Source organism: Carlito syrichta, unplaced genomic scaffold (genome assembly GCF_000164805.1).
Source record: "Carlito syrichta isolate Samal-C Ts95f unplaced genomic scaffold, Tarsius_syrichta-2.0.1 Scaffold314008, whole genome shotgun sequence".
NCBI lineage: Eukaryota > Metazoa > Chordata > Mammalia > Primates > Tarsiidae > Carlito > Carlito syrichta.
Window position 1 is genome coordinate 486,418 of NW_007258104.1, and position 14,261 is coordinate 500,678.

General features: G+C 40.8%; 1 protein-coding gene across 1 annotated transcript in view; it reads right to left on the reverse strand.

Moving 5' to 3' along the window:
• The window catches only part of JPH1 (junctophilin 1), an 82,963-nt gene that overhangs the window by 68,250 nt on the left and 452 nt on the right, over positions 1-14,261 (reverse strand). Inside the window, exons 1-2 of the mRNA XM_021718910.1 lie at positions 14,220-14,261; positions 8,076-8,835 (exon numbers count right to left, since the gene is read on the reverse strand). The exon at positions 14,220-14,261 is cut by the window's right edge and continues 452 nt beyond it. Coding sequence (XP_021574585.1) covers positions 8,076-8,835; positions 14,220-14,261 — 802 coding nt within the window. The remainder of the gene's footprint in view (positions 1-8,075; positions 8,836-14,219) is intronic.

Below are 14,261 nucleotides of genomic sequence, written 5' to 3' on the forward strand. Positions count from 1 at the left end.
CATTTTGCTGCCCCCCCCCCCAGTTTTCAGCTCCAGTTTTCACTAAGTAAATCTCAGCAGAATTGAATATTGTCTTGTATCCCATTTACACTATAGGCAGCATCTTCTCCTTGCCCTCCTCCCGTTTAAAGTAGAGGGCCATGCTACACGAGCCAAGTCTTTAAAAGCATGTTTTTTAAGGGCCTAAACATCTGGATAACTGGGTGATCCTCCCATTTATTATGGCCTAAGGTTAACTTTAATTAAATATATATTTACTCGAACCTACTTGTTAGGCATTAAAACACACGCCCACCTCAATGCCTCCAAGTTTCTGAATGGGCCTCGATTTGGGAGGGCTGAATGAAGAGTTTTTTTTTTTTTTTTTTTTTTTAAAGAAAGACCTTTAGCCGGGCTCAGTGGCTCAGCCTGTAATCCTGCGCCTTTGGGAGGCTGAGGTGAGCGAATTGCCTGAGCCCGCGGGTTCGAGACCTGCCTGGGCAGCAAGACCTCATCTCTACAATAAATCAAAAAATCAGCCGGGCGTGGTAGTGCATGCCTGTAATTCTGGCTACTCAGAAGGCTGAGGCGGAAGGATCGCCGGAGCCCAGCAGGCGAGGCTGCGGTGGCCGGGAGCGGGCACTGCACTCCAGTCTGGGTGACAGAGTGAGACTCCAACTCAAAAAAACAAACAAACAAAAAGAAAGACCTTTAGAAACAAGATCGCCTAAAGAGGTTTTATCAGGTTGTCATAATACAATGTGTTCCCATGCTGTGCGCAGTGACTTGTTGCATGGTGAGTGATCTAACATCAGAGCTGAAGGACAGGTTCTGCCCAAGAGTTTCTCTGTGCTACCAAGTTACACCTCTCAGTGCTATTATATCCAAGCCTAACCCCTTGTTTGGTGGCAGGACAGAGCTGGTGCCCAGGTAATCTTTCGGGTTTCAGCAACTCCCTCCGCACACCCACACAGAGAGAATTCTCAGTGACTGTTCCTGGGCCCCCTTATATGGAAAAGCACGTCTTTATTTGAACAATCCAGAGAAAAATATGAAGAAGTTAAAGCAGGCAACTCACTGTCTCCAGTGGGAAATGAGCATTCTTTGGCAAAGAAGAGAAACATGTATTTGAAAATTTGAATACAAAAATTATTATATAAAGGATAATAACATAGAATATAAAAGGATGATGATTATCTATACTAACATACTTAAACAATACAAAGGGGGTAAAATCTTTATTATCCTGTACCGTCTTCAGAATTTTACCCTGGCATGGCTTGACATAAAGACATATGTCATTACCTTGCTTACTTTCTTTCAGTCTTAAGAAATAAAATTGCCACAGATGTGATGCTGAAAATGGGCTGAGTTTTGATACATGCTCATGTCTGTACACAGTGATCAAGTTTGGCAAATTTAGCTCCTTACCGTTTGCTTACTTCCATTTCTGTTTCCCAATCCTTCCTTCCCTTTACCTTTCCTTCCTCACTCCATCTTTGCCTCTGTCCTAGTTTGGCTTCTTGGTTTTCTATCAACTTTCACTTGTGAAATGGGTATTTCTAGGATGGGAACATTTTCCTGAGCATCAACTGTATGTGTGATTTGTAGTTTACAAAGTCCTGTGATACCCAGTCTCTCATTCAATCCTCAAAACAACCTTGCCTGAAGGGTGAAGCAAACATCAGTCCCTATTCATGGTAATTTTCTGGGCCTCAGAGTCTGGGTGTTTTAGCCAAGCCTCTGCAATTCATTCTTAGAAGCACTGGTTACCACAGCTGGTAAGGTTACAAGCTGTTAAGGTGCAGATGTGAAAGAACACAGGCATTGGAACTAATTCTCTTCTGAGCTGTAAATGCTATTCTTAGCTTAGGCGATTTCCCCCTAATATTTCTTTATCTGTTTAACAACTTCATTAAAATGACTTACAAGGCATCAGAAGAATTTCATCTTTCTGCAAAAATCACTTACACTAATAACTGAAAAGTAACCAGCACTCCAGCAGAAGAAACTAAAAAAATCCATGGAAAAGGTAATCTAAAATTATTTTTAAAAATATAGTATTACCACTGTCATTATAGAAAAGAAATAAAGATAATATATAAACTATTAATTTTTATTTGCAAAAGAGAAAGGAAATCCTTTTGTCCAACAGAATTTAAGAATTTCAAAGCCCTGGCTCATCATAATATCTTGGCAGAGAATCAGCTTTTTCCTCAAATTGGTAGTAGTCAGTGTAATCTAGATTCATAATGTGCACTGACTCACGATTAACTTTGGGTTTTAATTACTAATAAGTGAAGTGTGAGTCAAGTCAAGCAATCTTGTTAAGTTCTATCTATCCTAGTCAACTTTATGAGTTAAGTTAAATAATATTATTTGAGCCTAAGGACAACGATCAAAAAAGTGGCAGGACAAGAGTCACTGAGCCAATGTAATTATGGTTATTGTAAGCTGACTTCCTAGAGCTCCCGTATCTGTTAAGGGGATCCCTCACATAAAACCATGACCACCTCAATACCTATGAAAAATGGAGGTAACAGTTTGGCTTAACCTGAAGCTCTTATTCCCTGACCACACCTTGCAATGATGTTGACTTAATTAAGGAAAAGAACACCTGCAGAACACACTTTTCCTTTTTCTGCACTTCCTTGACTACTCTCAGATTATAGCATAATGAATTATTAGAGCTAAGTTCTGTCCTTAAAACTGGTTTATATACACCCTGCAAAACAAAATTAGAAGCACTGGCAGTGTTAATATCCGAAGTCGTGAGAACTTAGTTTACTCATTCATCAAATCTTACTAGAGTACTAACTAACATGTCCTGATTCAAGTCACTGCTGGGTGTACAAAAGTGAGCAAAGCTGGATTCAGTGTCGGTCCATCTTTCCCAATACAGTTGGAGAGACAGATATTTACGAAATATTCTGAAATACAACGATAATTTATACTAATGGGGGAATTTTAGATTGAAGGTGATAGAAGTGGGGTGGGAGAGAACAAAGTTAGGGAAACCTTCCATGAAGAGAGACTTTCTACTAAAACCTGAGAGAGACACCGAGCCTGAGGAGCCAGGCAGAGGAAGAGATGAGCCAAGACTTTCCTCCTAACAGAAAGAAAGCTGGCATGGCTGAACCATTCTGAGTACAGAGGACAGGAGAGAGTGGTATAAAACTACTGTATATATATTTAAAAGCGGTATAAAACCATTGTATATATATTTAAAAGTAGTTTTCAAAATTCATACAAGGAAAAGTATACATCATTTTTGTATTTAAGGCCCAAATAGACAAACATAAAATTCAACCACCAGCTCTATGCTGGGCAGGGAGCAGAGGAGGACTCCTTCCTAACATTACCTGTCTAGGTGTTGCTGTTATCACCTGAAGTGGCACTACTTGGTCAGGGAGATGTTGGCAACAGTAGCACAGTCCCACACAACTGGCTGGCCCGTCCCCAGCACTGGCATTTCAGGGTAGTACTGGGAGCCTGCCCAGCAAAACACAGGTGAACTTCACCAGCTTCAGTTGAGGCTGGCCACCGTCAGTCCATCAGTCAGTCTGCAGAATGGAACAGCTACTACTAACTCACCAACCTGCTCACTTTATAGGTTTTCTTCTCATCTGTCAACACATCAAAGCTACTCCAAGCAAATGCTTGCGGTTGGTTCTCAGTCACTTGAAGCCAGTTCTCTCCCATCCTTCCCACCATACCTTTCATCCTCTCGCACGGTAATTGTTCTCAGGCTCAGATCATACCAAGCTCTGCTTTTGTCCACATGCTTTCCTAAATGACCTATTCATTTCCATGGAAGTGGGGTTCTGTAAGAAGCATGTCTTATTGGCTCTCTCAACCAAATGCCTTACCTTAAGAACCTTCCTTAAAATACTTTTCTTAAGGAGCAGTAACTTCCTTGAACATCTCATTTAATGAATTATTGAGTTGATGGAGTATAAATGAACCAAATGAAAAATATAACTGAAATGACAGAAGGAGGCTGAAGGAATTACTGGAGGCAAGAGCTAAGGGAGTTAGAACTGAGCACCTAAGAAAGAATGGAAACAAAAGGGACAGTGGGATCCTGGGGAGAACCTCAGTCTCCACCTCTGACTATGAGGAACTTGGACTAGATACTCTCTCGTGACCCTTCTGGATTTGAGATTTGGGGCCTTTAGCGTTCTCTACCAAAACAGTCTGGCTATTACATTTTTCTAGAAGGTAAATTCAGCACATTGGAGGACCTATTCTAGTTATGAGGATCTAAACAGCACTCCATGACTCAAAAGAGAGTCTGACTGGTCAAGTTATTACCAAGATAAACATGGATGAAGGAAAGACCATGGGGTCTGGGCTTAGAAACTGGCTCAGTATCTCCAGACCCAGTATCTGTCTCTCAGTGTCGTGTCTTCAGTTACATAGTAGGGCACCTGGGATCCCAGGACTAAAGATGGTACTTAGCCACTGTCATGGAGCAGCCTGGGTAACTGCTACATATGCTTACTTTTTGAAATATTCAGAGTTGCTCTCCAACCTCTTGAACACTCTTTAAAGAAAATAAGGTTGAGATTTTTACTCTCAGGACCAAGGCAAAAAGGAAACACAATTTTGTTAAATCTTAGAAACATAGTTCTTTTTTTTATTACAACAGAAACCGAAAAAAGTTCTAGGAGTCAGTAAACTATTAACATCCCTTATGGTCTTGACTCTTTATGTGCTAACCTGCTATTGTACTATCTATGGATTCTGTAACTATTATGTTGTACTTAACTATATACTAACTGTTATGCTATACCAATCATCCCTGACTTATCAGAATTACACAGAGGTCCATAATAAGCCTTCTGAAATAAGCCTCCTGTGTTTTTACTAGGAGGCAATACCACTCCCTCTTCAGAAAAGCAATGCAAAAGTTCCCAGATCTACCATGTTTTCTTGAATCTTTGTGCCAAAACTGATAGGTTCTGTGTCTCCTGGAGATATCACTGGAGATACAATTATTTTCTCTTAGACCTAACTCAAGATAAAATAGGGTGATGGCACAAAGGCAGGTCCATTTCCCTGGAACTTAAGAAACAAGTCTTTAAAGCATAAGAAATAACAGAGATAGAACAGTGATTAATGCCACCTGGGTGGACAAATGGGATCATTGATAACTATTAATTAATCATCTCCCTTTGTTGCTAATGGTAAACTAGTGATTTTGACAGCAGCAGCTGCGTGGAGTCTCAGTTTCTAGCTTTTATTCTACTATTACTGGACTGGGTGGGGAGGAGGAGTATCACTTTATGTTCTTAAATGTTCAATATTTTTAAAAACAAATACAATAATAACAGCAACTGTAGAGGGTTCAGGAAAACAGTGCAGATAATCAGGCATTACAAAGAGCCACAATTTAAGACAATTATGAACCTAAAAGTCCTTTTCTCTAAGCAGCAATCTTCAAAGCTTAAGAGAATTTTTTCTTCTCTTTATTTTTTAGTTTGTAAAAGATTTTAAAACCCTAAACTCAGAGCTGTTATAAAGAGAATGTCAGTCCTTCAGCTACAACTTTTCCCAAAAATAAGTTGCAAAGCTCTACATCTAAAGTACTCATTATAGCAAGGAATCTGTGTGTGTGTGGGGGGGGACCATGAAAACAGGAAAAGCAAGAAAAATATAAAAGGTTAATTGAATGTTTTTATTTTAAGTTGTCTACTATGTCATCCTAACAGAATTTTCCTATTGTGTAGCCTCATTTAACAGGAGACATACCCTCTTAACAAATTTTTAAATGTATAACATTGTAACTATAGGCATCATGTATCACAAATCTCTAGAACTTGCTCATCTTGCATAACTGAAACTTTATACCTGTTGAACAGCAACTCCCATTTCCTCCTTCCTCTATACCCTGGCAATTACCATTTCACTCTCTGTTTCTGAGTTTGACCATTTTAGATACCTTATCTAAGTGGGATCATGAAGTATTTGTTTTTCTATGACTGGGTTATTTCACTTAATACAATGGATTGAGCATTTTGTAAATAGCTAAAGTGAAATCAGTATGAAGTAATTATTTGGCCAAACCTATAAGGTCTTAACCCACAGATTTCTTGATTATAACTATAACTATATAACACAGTATTCCCAAACTACGAAATACTACCCCCAAAAGACTTTTAACAGAAAGAGCATGGCTAGGACTTGTGTAAGAGTTTTATGATACTCATATAATCAGAGACATTCTTTGTACCATTAGTCGCCTTCTGTAATGTAGATTCCTCCAATGTAAACTGATCATAAAAGTCAATGATTAGAATACCATTTGTTAAAGTGTTCCACACAGGTGTATTTCTCATCTGCCAAGACTGAACTGCCACTAGTATATCACTAAGTTGTATGGTGAAAATAAAATGAAAGAATTCAAGCATGCATTTAATATTAGAGGCTAGGGCCTATCACTAGCTCTAAAAGTAAGCCAGCAAGATTAGATGTGCTGAGTATCCGATCTACAAGCAAATTGAAAGGCAAAGTAGATCCAATGCTTGGGGATCTGAGAAAACTATGATCTAAAATAAAAGCAGCACAGCAGAGAAGATATGAGAGAGAGAGAGAGAGAGAGAGAGAGAGAGAGAGAGAGACTCTTCATGACCCTTCAAGTTTGTGCTGATAACAAAAAATATTAACTTTGAAAGAGGATTAATTTGGGACAAAGATAAAAACCTCAGGGACTTTTAATGTAATATATATCTTAAAATAATGCAAAGAAAATGCAACTTCTTTTATTTAATAGCCCTTTTAAAAATAGGGGCATTAGAAAAAAACCTCTGGAAGCTGTAAGTATGGTTCATAAGTTCATAAGTTGAACCATATGAAAATGCCATTTTTTGGGGTACATTAAAAGTTCAAATATTGGAAACTTCATATGGCTCAACTAAAAAAGGCAGGACTCATTAATTCAATGCTAAGAACAAAAACCTGAAGATAAGCTAGCATTTTGTGGTTTCAAAAAGAGGTTTACTTCTGTGGAAGAGTACAACTGAAGCAGGAACAGGATTTTTAATATTCTATGCTAAATTTATGCCTCAAGCCACACAAAACAACCGCCAGTCAGTACTCACTTAAATAAGACCCCAAACAAGATTTTCCACCCCCTCTTCTGTTTTGTCTAACCTATGACATCCCTCCCTAAGAGAATTCTATTCCCAGTAGACTTCTCCATCCCTCTCCCTGGCTCCCTGAAACCAGCTATTAATGGTGAAACTTCCAGCACACAGCCTTTTTGTGCCCACACCCACCCCACTTGTCAATCTATTATTCACTGGCTTTCTCCTACTCACTCCAGTCCTTCTCTACTGCTCTTCTTTCTTCCAGCCTTGGCACACTGAGAGTCCCATCTGTCCATGTCAGGTTCCCCCCATCCCTTTCCTTTTAATACACCAGTGATCTAATCTCTCCTGCATAGAATGTGGCCATTCTTGCAGGCCTTAGCCTCTTTGCCTTTCCCATGCAGATGAGCTCTGCTGTTTTAAACAAAGCACGCTAGAGTTCGTCATGTAACTTTCCGCTTTTCCCATAGCTGCATCTTGGTGGCTGTCTTAAAGCCAGTTTCACCTGTGAGGCTTCAATAAGCAAAATCCGAAATTTACAAATTAGGATAATTTCATAGGGGGAATTGTACACCTCTCCGACTTAAATAGTAGAATGAAGGTATACATCTGTACCAGGTATGCTTTCACAGGGATTAATATTTCCTTTCTGGCACACAAAACAGTGCTCTCAGCAGCAGTATTTCAGAAGTCCTAAAAAAATAAAGTAACCTTTCCAGTTCAGGGAGATGGGCACAGGGTCTGAGTGAACTCAATTATGCCGTTAAACATGAGAGACGTAATTCAGAACCGGAAGGGAAGCTCAATGTGCCTTCAACATTTCTCGATGGCAGAAAGTTTCAGAACAAGGTAGGCACATTTCCGGCTCTAATTCTACTGGACTTAAATCATTTTTCATCTTGGATTTTTGGGGGCGGTGGGAAAACCCATCTGGGGACGTCACCAGCAGACAGACGAACATAATCTGCCCGACCCGGCGAGACCAGCCGGCCGGCATATACATACCTCGAATTCGCAATTTCCACTTTGGTTCTCGCCATGGCGGCCGCCCTCTGCGCGCCTTCGATGGCTCGGTCCACCTTCTCCCTAGTTTTTGTGTTTCGTATTGGTATAAGCTGCTTCCTTATCCCACGGACCAGAATATTATTTTTGTATTTTCCCTCTTCCTTGGAGCCGTCAGGGAACACGGTGCAGCCGTACCCGTGCCGCTTGTTGTTCGCCCACTCGCCTTCGTACTTCATGCCGTTGGAGCGCTCGCTGACGCCGAAGCCGTTGCGCTTGTCGTTCTTCCACTCGCCCATGTAGCTCTCCGTGGTGGTGGCGTCCACGTGGTCTTCCACGGGGCAACAATCGCAATCCACGTCGCCGAAGCTGAGCGTGGAGTTGGCGTCGCTGGAGCTGATTCGGCTCATGGCCGCGTCGCTGCGGACCGAGCTGCGCTTGCTGGAGATGGAGGACTTGGATTCGGACTTGCGGAGCTTCATGCTGCCGAGGAGGGAGCCCCTCCGGAAGAGGCCGCCCTTCTTCTTGCCCGCGAGCTCGGCGTCGGCCTGGAAGTTGAGCACGAAGCCGCCGCGGGTGCCGGCCGGGCTGTCGGCGGCGGCCGCGGCGTCGTGGAGCACGCTGCCGTTGCTCTGCTCGCTGCGCAGCGAGGCCAGCGAGGTGCGCAGCGGCGAGCGGATCACCGTGGCCATGCCGTAGGGCACGCTCTGGCGCACGCCGTAGCCGTGCCGCATGCCTCCGGCCCACTGGCCCTGGTAGGTGCCTGGGAGAGACCGCGAGAAAACACGGCGTGAGTCGGGGCGGAAGTCGGGGCGGGAGCCGCTGCGCGCGCCGGCAGCGGTCCGCGCGGGCCCGGGACCCCACGCCACGCAGCGGTCGAAGGCAGGGGATACTTGGCATCCGCTCGTGACTCCTCGCCCTGTCATTCTGGGTCTAAGGCCTTGACGTGACTGGACAGAATTTTCCAGTGGTCTGATGGCTTTTGCTTTTCATTTAAAAATGTACACAAGCATTTCAGTGGAAAACGACTATTTTCTAAGGCAACATGAGCGGCGGTTAGGGAAACAACATCCTCCCCCCGCCCCCAAAGTAACACATCAAAAATCGTTCCTAGGGAGGCATCGCAGCAGTAGAAGATGAAATGAATCTACTTGTGCATTTTATTTTAATCTTACTAATTAAACTGAAAACTCTAAACAATGACTTTTAGGTCTATGTCAGTTTGACAATCCAGCAAGCACAGACACTTAAGATTGTTAATCAGTGACCTCATTCCTTGGGACACCCGTCATCAAACAAAAGTCTTAAATTTTCTACTACATTCAGTATTTCTTTTTATAGCATAGGGAAAATGGTTTACTATTTAGGATTATCATCTAGATTTGGGTGAACTTCTGTGCTGAGTGACTTGCCAAATATGATATATATCCTGAATATAGTAACCCATTATGAAAAAATGATCAATTTAACATTTGTGTGCTTCCATGTGAAAAGGTCAAGCTTTGTGCCATGTTACTTGCCAAATCTCTGCATTCTCTATATGAATTTCCCTAGCCTTTGTCACTGTACTGTGAGTCACATCACAGACTAGAAGTACTCTCAGGGCAGGAACTGCTTCATAAGAAAGCACAAAATTCTCAAATGCATGGCTTTTGTATCTTGTGGGCTGTGGGTATTTGCATTTGTGGACTGGGAATGTTTGATGATTCTTCATAGTGAACAGCTATCGTGGCTAAAAAGAGAATACCCTTTACCTTTGGAAAAACGGAGACAAGGCCAGATGAAACTTCCGCTCTTAACATTTTGGACTTCATCTCAGAGCAAAGATGTATTTGACAGTGTCCATCAGAACTCTGTTGATACCAGATCACTCTTTCAACAAAAATTGTGCCTTTTTGGAAACAGAACTATCTCTAATCTAAAGCATCTTTTTCAGTAAGTTTTTTTCTACTAAATAAGTAAGCAAAGATTTAAAAAAAAATCCTGGTGCAAGTTTTAAAATAATCTTAGTAGGAAATGGATGTTAGAGAATTTAGAAGTTTCTTTTCAAAATCGAGGCCAATTTCCTTTAATTAAAGGCCAATTTTAAATTATAGTATCTCTCAAAAGAAGCGATCTAGAAATTAAAGAATGTAATTACTTCTGTGTTATTCATAACAATTCACAATGTCATAGAAAATAAATCATGATTAGTCTGTCTTGACCCCCTTCCATTTTTGATTATATAGATGTACCCTGCAGTCACTTTGCATTTTATATTGCCACACACAGGTTCTACTGCAAGGCATACATTTATTACTTATTTTTTTAGAGACAGGGTCTCACTGTCATCCAGGTTGCAGTGCAGTGGTGTGATCATAGCTTACTGCAGCCTCAAGCTCCTGGACTCAAGCCATCCTCTTGCCTTAGTTTCCTCAGTAGCTAGGACTATAGACATGAGCCACTACACCTGGCTGATTTTTTTGTTTGTATTTTTTTTATAGAGATGGGGGACACACCATGTTGCCCCAGGATGGTCTTGAACTCCTGACCTCAAGTGATTCTCTCATCTTGGCCTCCCAAAGGCTGGGATTACAGTTTAAGCTAGCATGTTTGGCCTACTTATTTAAAAAAAAACAGAGAAATAATGCTAGTGATTTTATATCACTGTGTTAACAAGGGCTGATTATCTCATTGCACTTAAAAGTTAAACCATATGATTCCCAAATCAAAATTTTGACCGATTTCCAGATTCCCTTCAGTTTCTGTTCATTCTGACATATTTACCTCATATAGACACAATAGCAGGGCAACAATGAAATGCTAAGGGGGTCTGGTACTTTGAATGCCACATTTTGGGTTGACTTAACCTGACATCTATGCACTTCTGAGGAGGTGAGTGGCCCACACCTTTCTCAAAAGGATTAACCCAAGAGGGTAAGGTGAAGAAGCTCCCTATGAATACTAGTCATTTCCAGATACCACTACCTCAACAGGAAAGGGAATTAGGAAATTTCAACTTTGACTTTTACTTTGTCTATACAGATAATACTTAAATTCTAGTATGAAAGTTATGCAATCTGACTTGCACACACTAAAACAAACCACCGTATTTGTAATATCTTGTTTGATTAAATAAATGCTATAATCATATCCTTATAACTTTGCTACTTAATGACAAGTTAATTTTGCTAGAACAATTTGCAGAGATGCTGGTTGATATTAGTAAGTGCTTTTAAAACACAACTGTCCTATCTTGGTAAATGTTTAACACTGACGGAACATTAACAGCTCATTTCCTAAACTGATATTTCCAAAAATAAGACTAGAGCAGTATTTAGAATTTCCAAAGAAGCATTGCTTGAAAATCCAAGCTGTTTAAGGCAACAGCAATAATTAGAAAGTTTAAGTCTCTGCTTAACTGTCAACTAGAGAATGGGGTGGGGGGAAGCATTGGCCAAATTCCTCTCCCATTTTGTTAAATCACAGTATATAAAAGAATTCCTCCACAGAATTGCTAGAAACCAATTTACAGCCAAACTGTTAGCATTTCATCTGAAATTTAAAATAGGTTTAGTTTACTCAATGAACCTAGAAAAAAAGGGCCTATTTCTTTATAAAGCAGGTGGGTTCCAACTTCTCCCTGCTGCTCAAATAAAGTTCTAATTATTCTTGATTCCCAAAATATAACTGCATATTTCACAAGTGTAAAAATTATTTTTACCAGTTATGTTTTAAATTGTGTTCATTTGGGAGCTAATTTTTTAGATCTAGCCGTTTTAACTACACGGTCTTGTAGTGGAAGGCATCCAGTACAGAAAGAGTTTCAGTCAAATTTGCACTGCATTATGCCAAACTTAAGTTTATGTCTTACCAATGGGTTTGTGCAAGTATGTATCTCGTTAGCAAAACACTGTGTCTTTCCAGATATTTTCAGTAGTTTTTTGACAGGTGAAAAAACAAAGTACAGCAGATCAGAATTTGCACAAAAAATGTGGGGCACCTAAACTTGGATTTTCATGAGTATGGTACTAAATTATTCTTAATATTCAGGGGGTTTCTATTTCAGTAACGCTTTACACACAAATCACCAATAAAATAAGTGATACTTCTCACATGGAATGACTACTTCCTTACTTCTCTAGTCACCACAAAATACTTGGAATTAGATTTGCCCTGAACACGATACAGGATGTACAGGAATGGACATGTCGTGGTGCGGAGAATGGAGACAAAAAAAAAAAAAAGCGAACTCTTTAGTGAGAATAGGGAAAGTGCTATTCCTATTTTGGCCTTTGTATAACATAAGTTATAGCAATATACTTGCTTTTGGATTCCCCTTTTATGATTAAGGACTTTCTAATCAAATGACGTGACACATGAGAGAAAGTAGAAAATCGACTAGCACAGAGTGGACATTCAATAGTGATGTTTAAGAGTTGTTTTCTTCTTAACTGTAGCATATTTGATTTTGGAGGGGGCAGAAAAACCACGATACTATGGTGATGCCAAATTTTAAGGTTTAACTGTAAAAAGTTTGTTTTAAAACACAGGACAGAGTATTCATAAAGTCATCCTGGAGACTTATTTAGGCTTCTACAACATGTACACAGAGAGGGCCTTGACTGTGCTATATATATATATTTTGATTACTAGGTATAATGAATACTCTAAACCAAGAGAGTTTGTTTAATGAACAGTAACTTTAAAAGAAGATTATTTTTAGCCTTCCAAAGCTGAAGGAAGAGAACTATCCATAGCCTTCTTAGGTTATAAAATAATACACACATTTTAAAAAATAAATTTTGCATTCCAGTTTTGAGTATGGAATTTAACTGTGTAGTAAAGTTGGGGCCTCCAGTAAAACCTAGTTACAAACGAACATATTTATAGGGCTGTCAACCAAGGCACTTTATGTCCATTCAGAACACTTAAGGGCCCTAATTAACTATTGTGTAACTCGGGACTCATAGAGATCATAGAAAAGAATTAGGGATTTTTTTTTCTTTTGATTCATGAGAACCATATCTTTTATTTATACTGTAGGATGAAAAGATGTCCTTTTTAGCAAGTTCTACCATTCTGCCGTTTTTCATTTGAAACCCGGCCCAAGTGTTCTGAGTAAGTGAAGTGTATAAATTGTATAAGCTTTTATATAAGCAATGGCATAACTGGGGTGGCAGTGGGCTGGAGAAACTTTTAATTGGATCCCTTTAATATCCTCCAACTCTGAGAGGCTTTATTCCAAAAGGTGGCATCGCCTCCTACAACTCTTTTCAGTTAAATATGATTATGTTTATCATCAGAAAATGTGCTTTGCCAGAGTATAAGCCATTCATCTTTCTCAGTTTATTACACAAGGAAATTCATCAGGTTTCGACACCTGTCTCAATCATGTTTACTTTTCCTAATGAAAATAAGGAATTTCTGTCCTGGTATATGCACACTTTCTTTTGCAAATAATTTAAATGTTAAATTACGGCGATTTTTTTGGTTCACAGCCAGGCATCCTGTTTCGGTCCTACACCTTCAAGTAAATCAGTGTTTCCATATTGCCCTTCTCTGGAATAAAGCAGTCGCTAATTTTGCAGCTATAGGAACGTACCTTCTAATTAGAGTTTTTTAAGGAGTAGCCTTCACTGCCCATTTCGAAAATGTTTTCCTAGTAATTTGTCCAACGATCTCCAGGCCAGTAATGACTGCTACTAAACCAATACTTTAAGGAACCGAATGAAAACGAGGAACTCACACCCTCTGAACCCCACCTGCATCAGGTGGCCTCTCTGCTCCCGTGCAACCAGGAAGTTCCAAATGCATCTCAAATAAGGTTCCAAATGCATCTCAATTCCCCAACATCCTAGTTATGGGACTCTGACTTCTATCTTTAGGCTACTAGAGGACCAGAGGCGAAATACGACTCCACGTGAAACCAATCCGGGGAGCGGTCAGCAAGGACCGCCAGCCTCCCAAGCCCAGGGTGTTCCCAAGCCCAGGGTGTTCGCTCTAACTCCACGCGAGTGGCGATGTCAAACCCGGCCGGGAGAGGCAGGGATCCGGGACGTAATGGGACGGGCTCAAGTGACAGCGCCCCCTCTCCAGCCCAACCCTCCCGGGCGGCGCTCCCTCCTGGCGGCAGCGCCGCGCCGGCCAGGTACATTCACGCCTCGCCCCCCCGGGCGTGGACGCTCCGCCCGCGCCAAGAACCGGGTC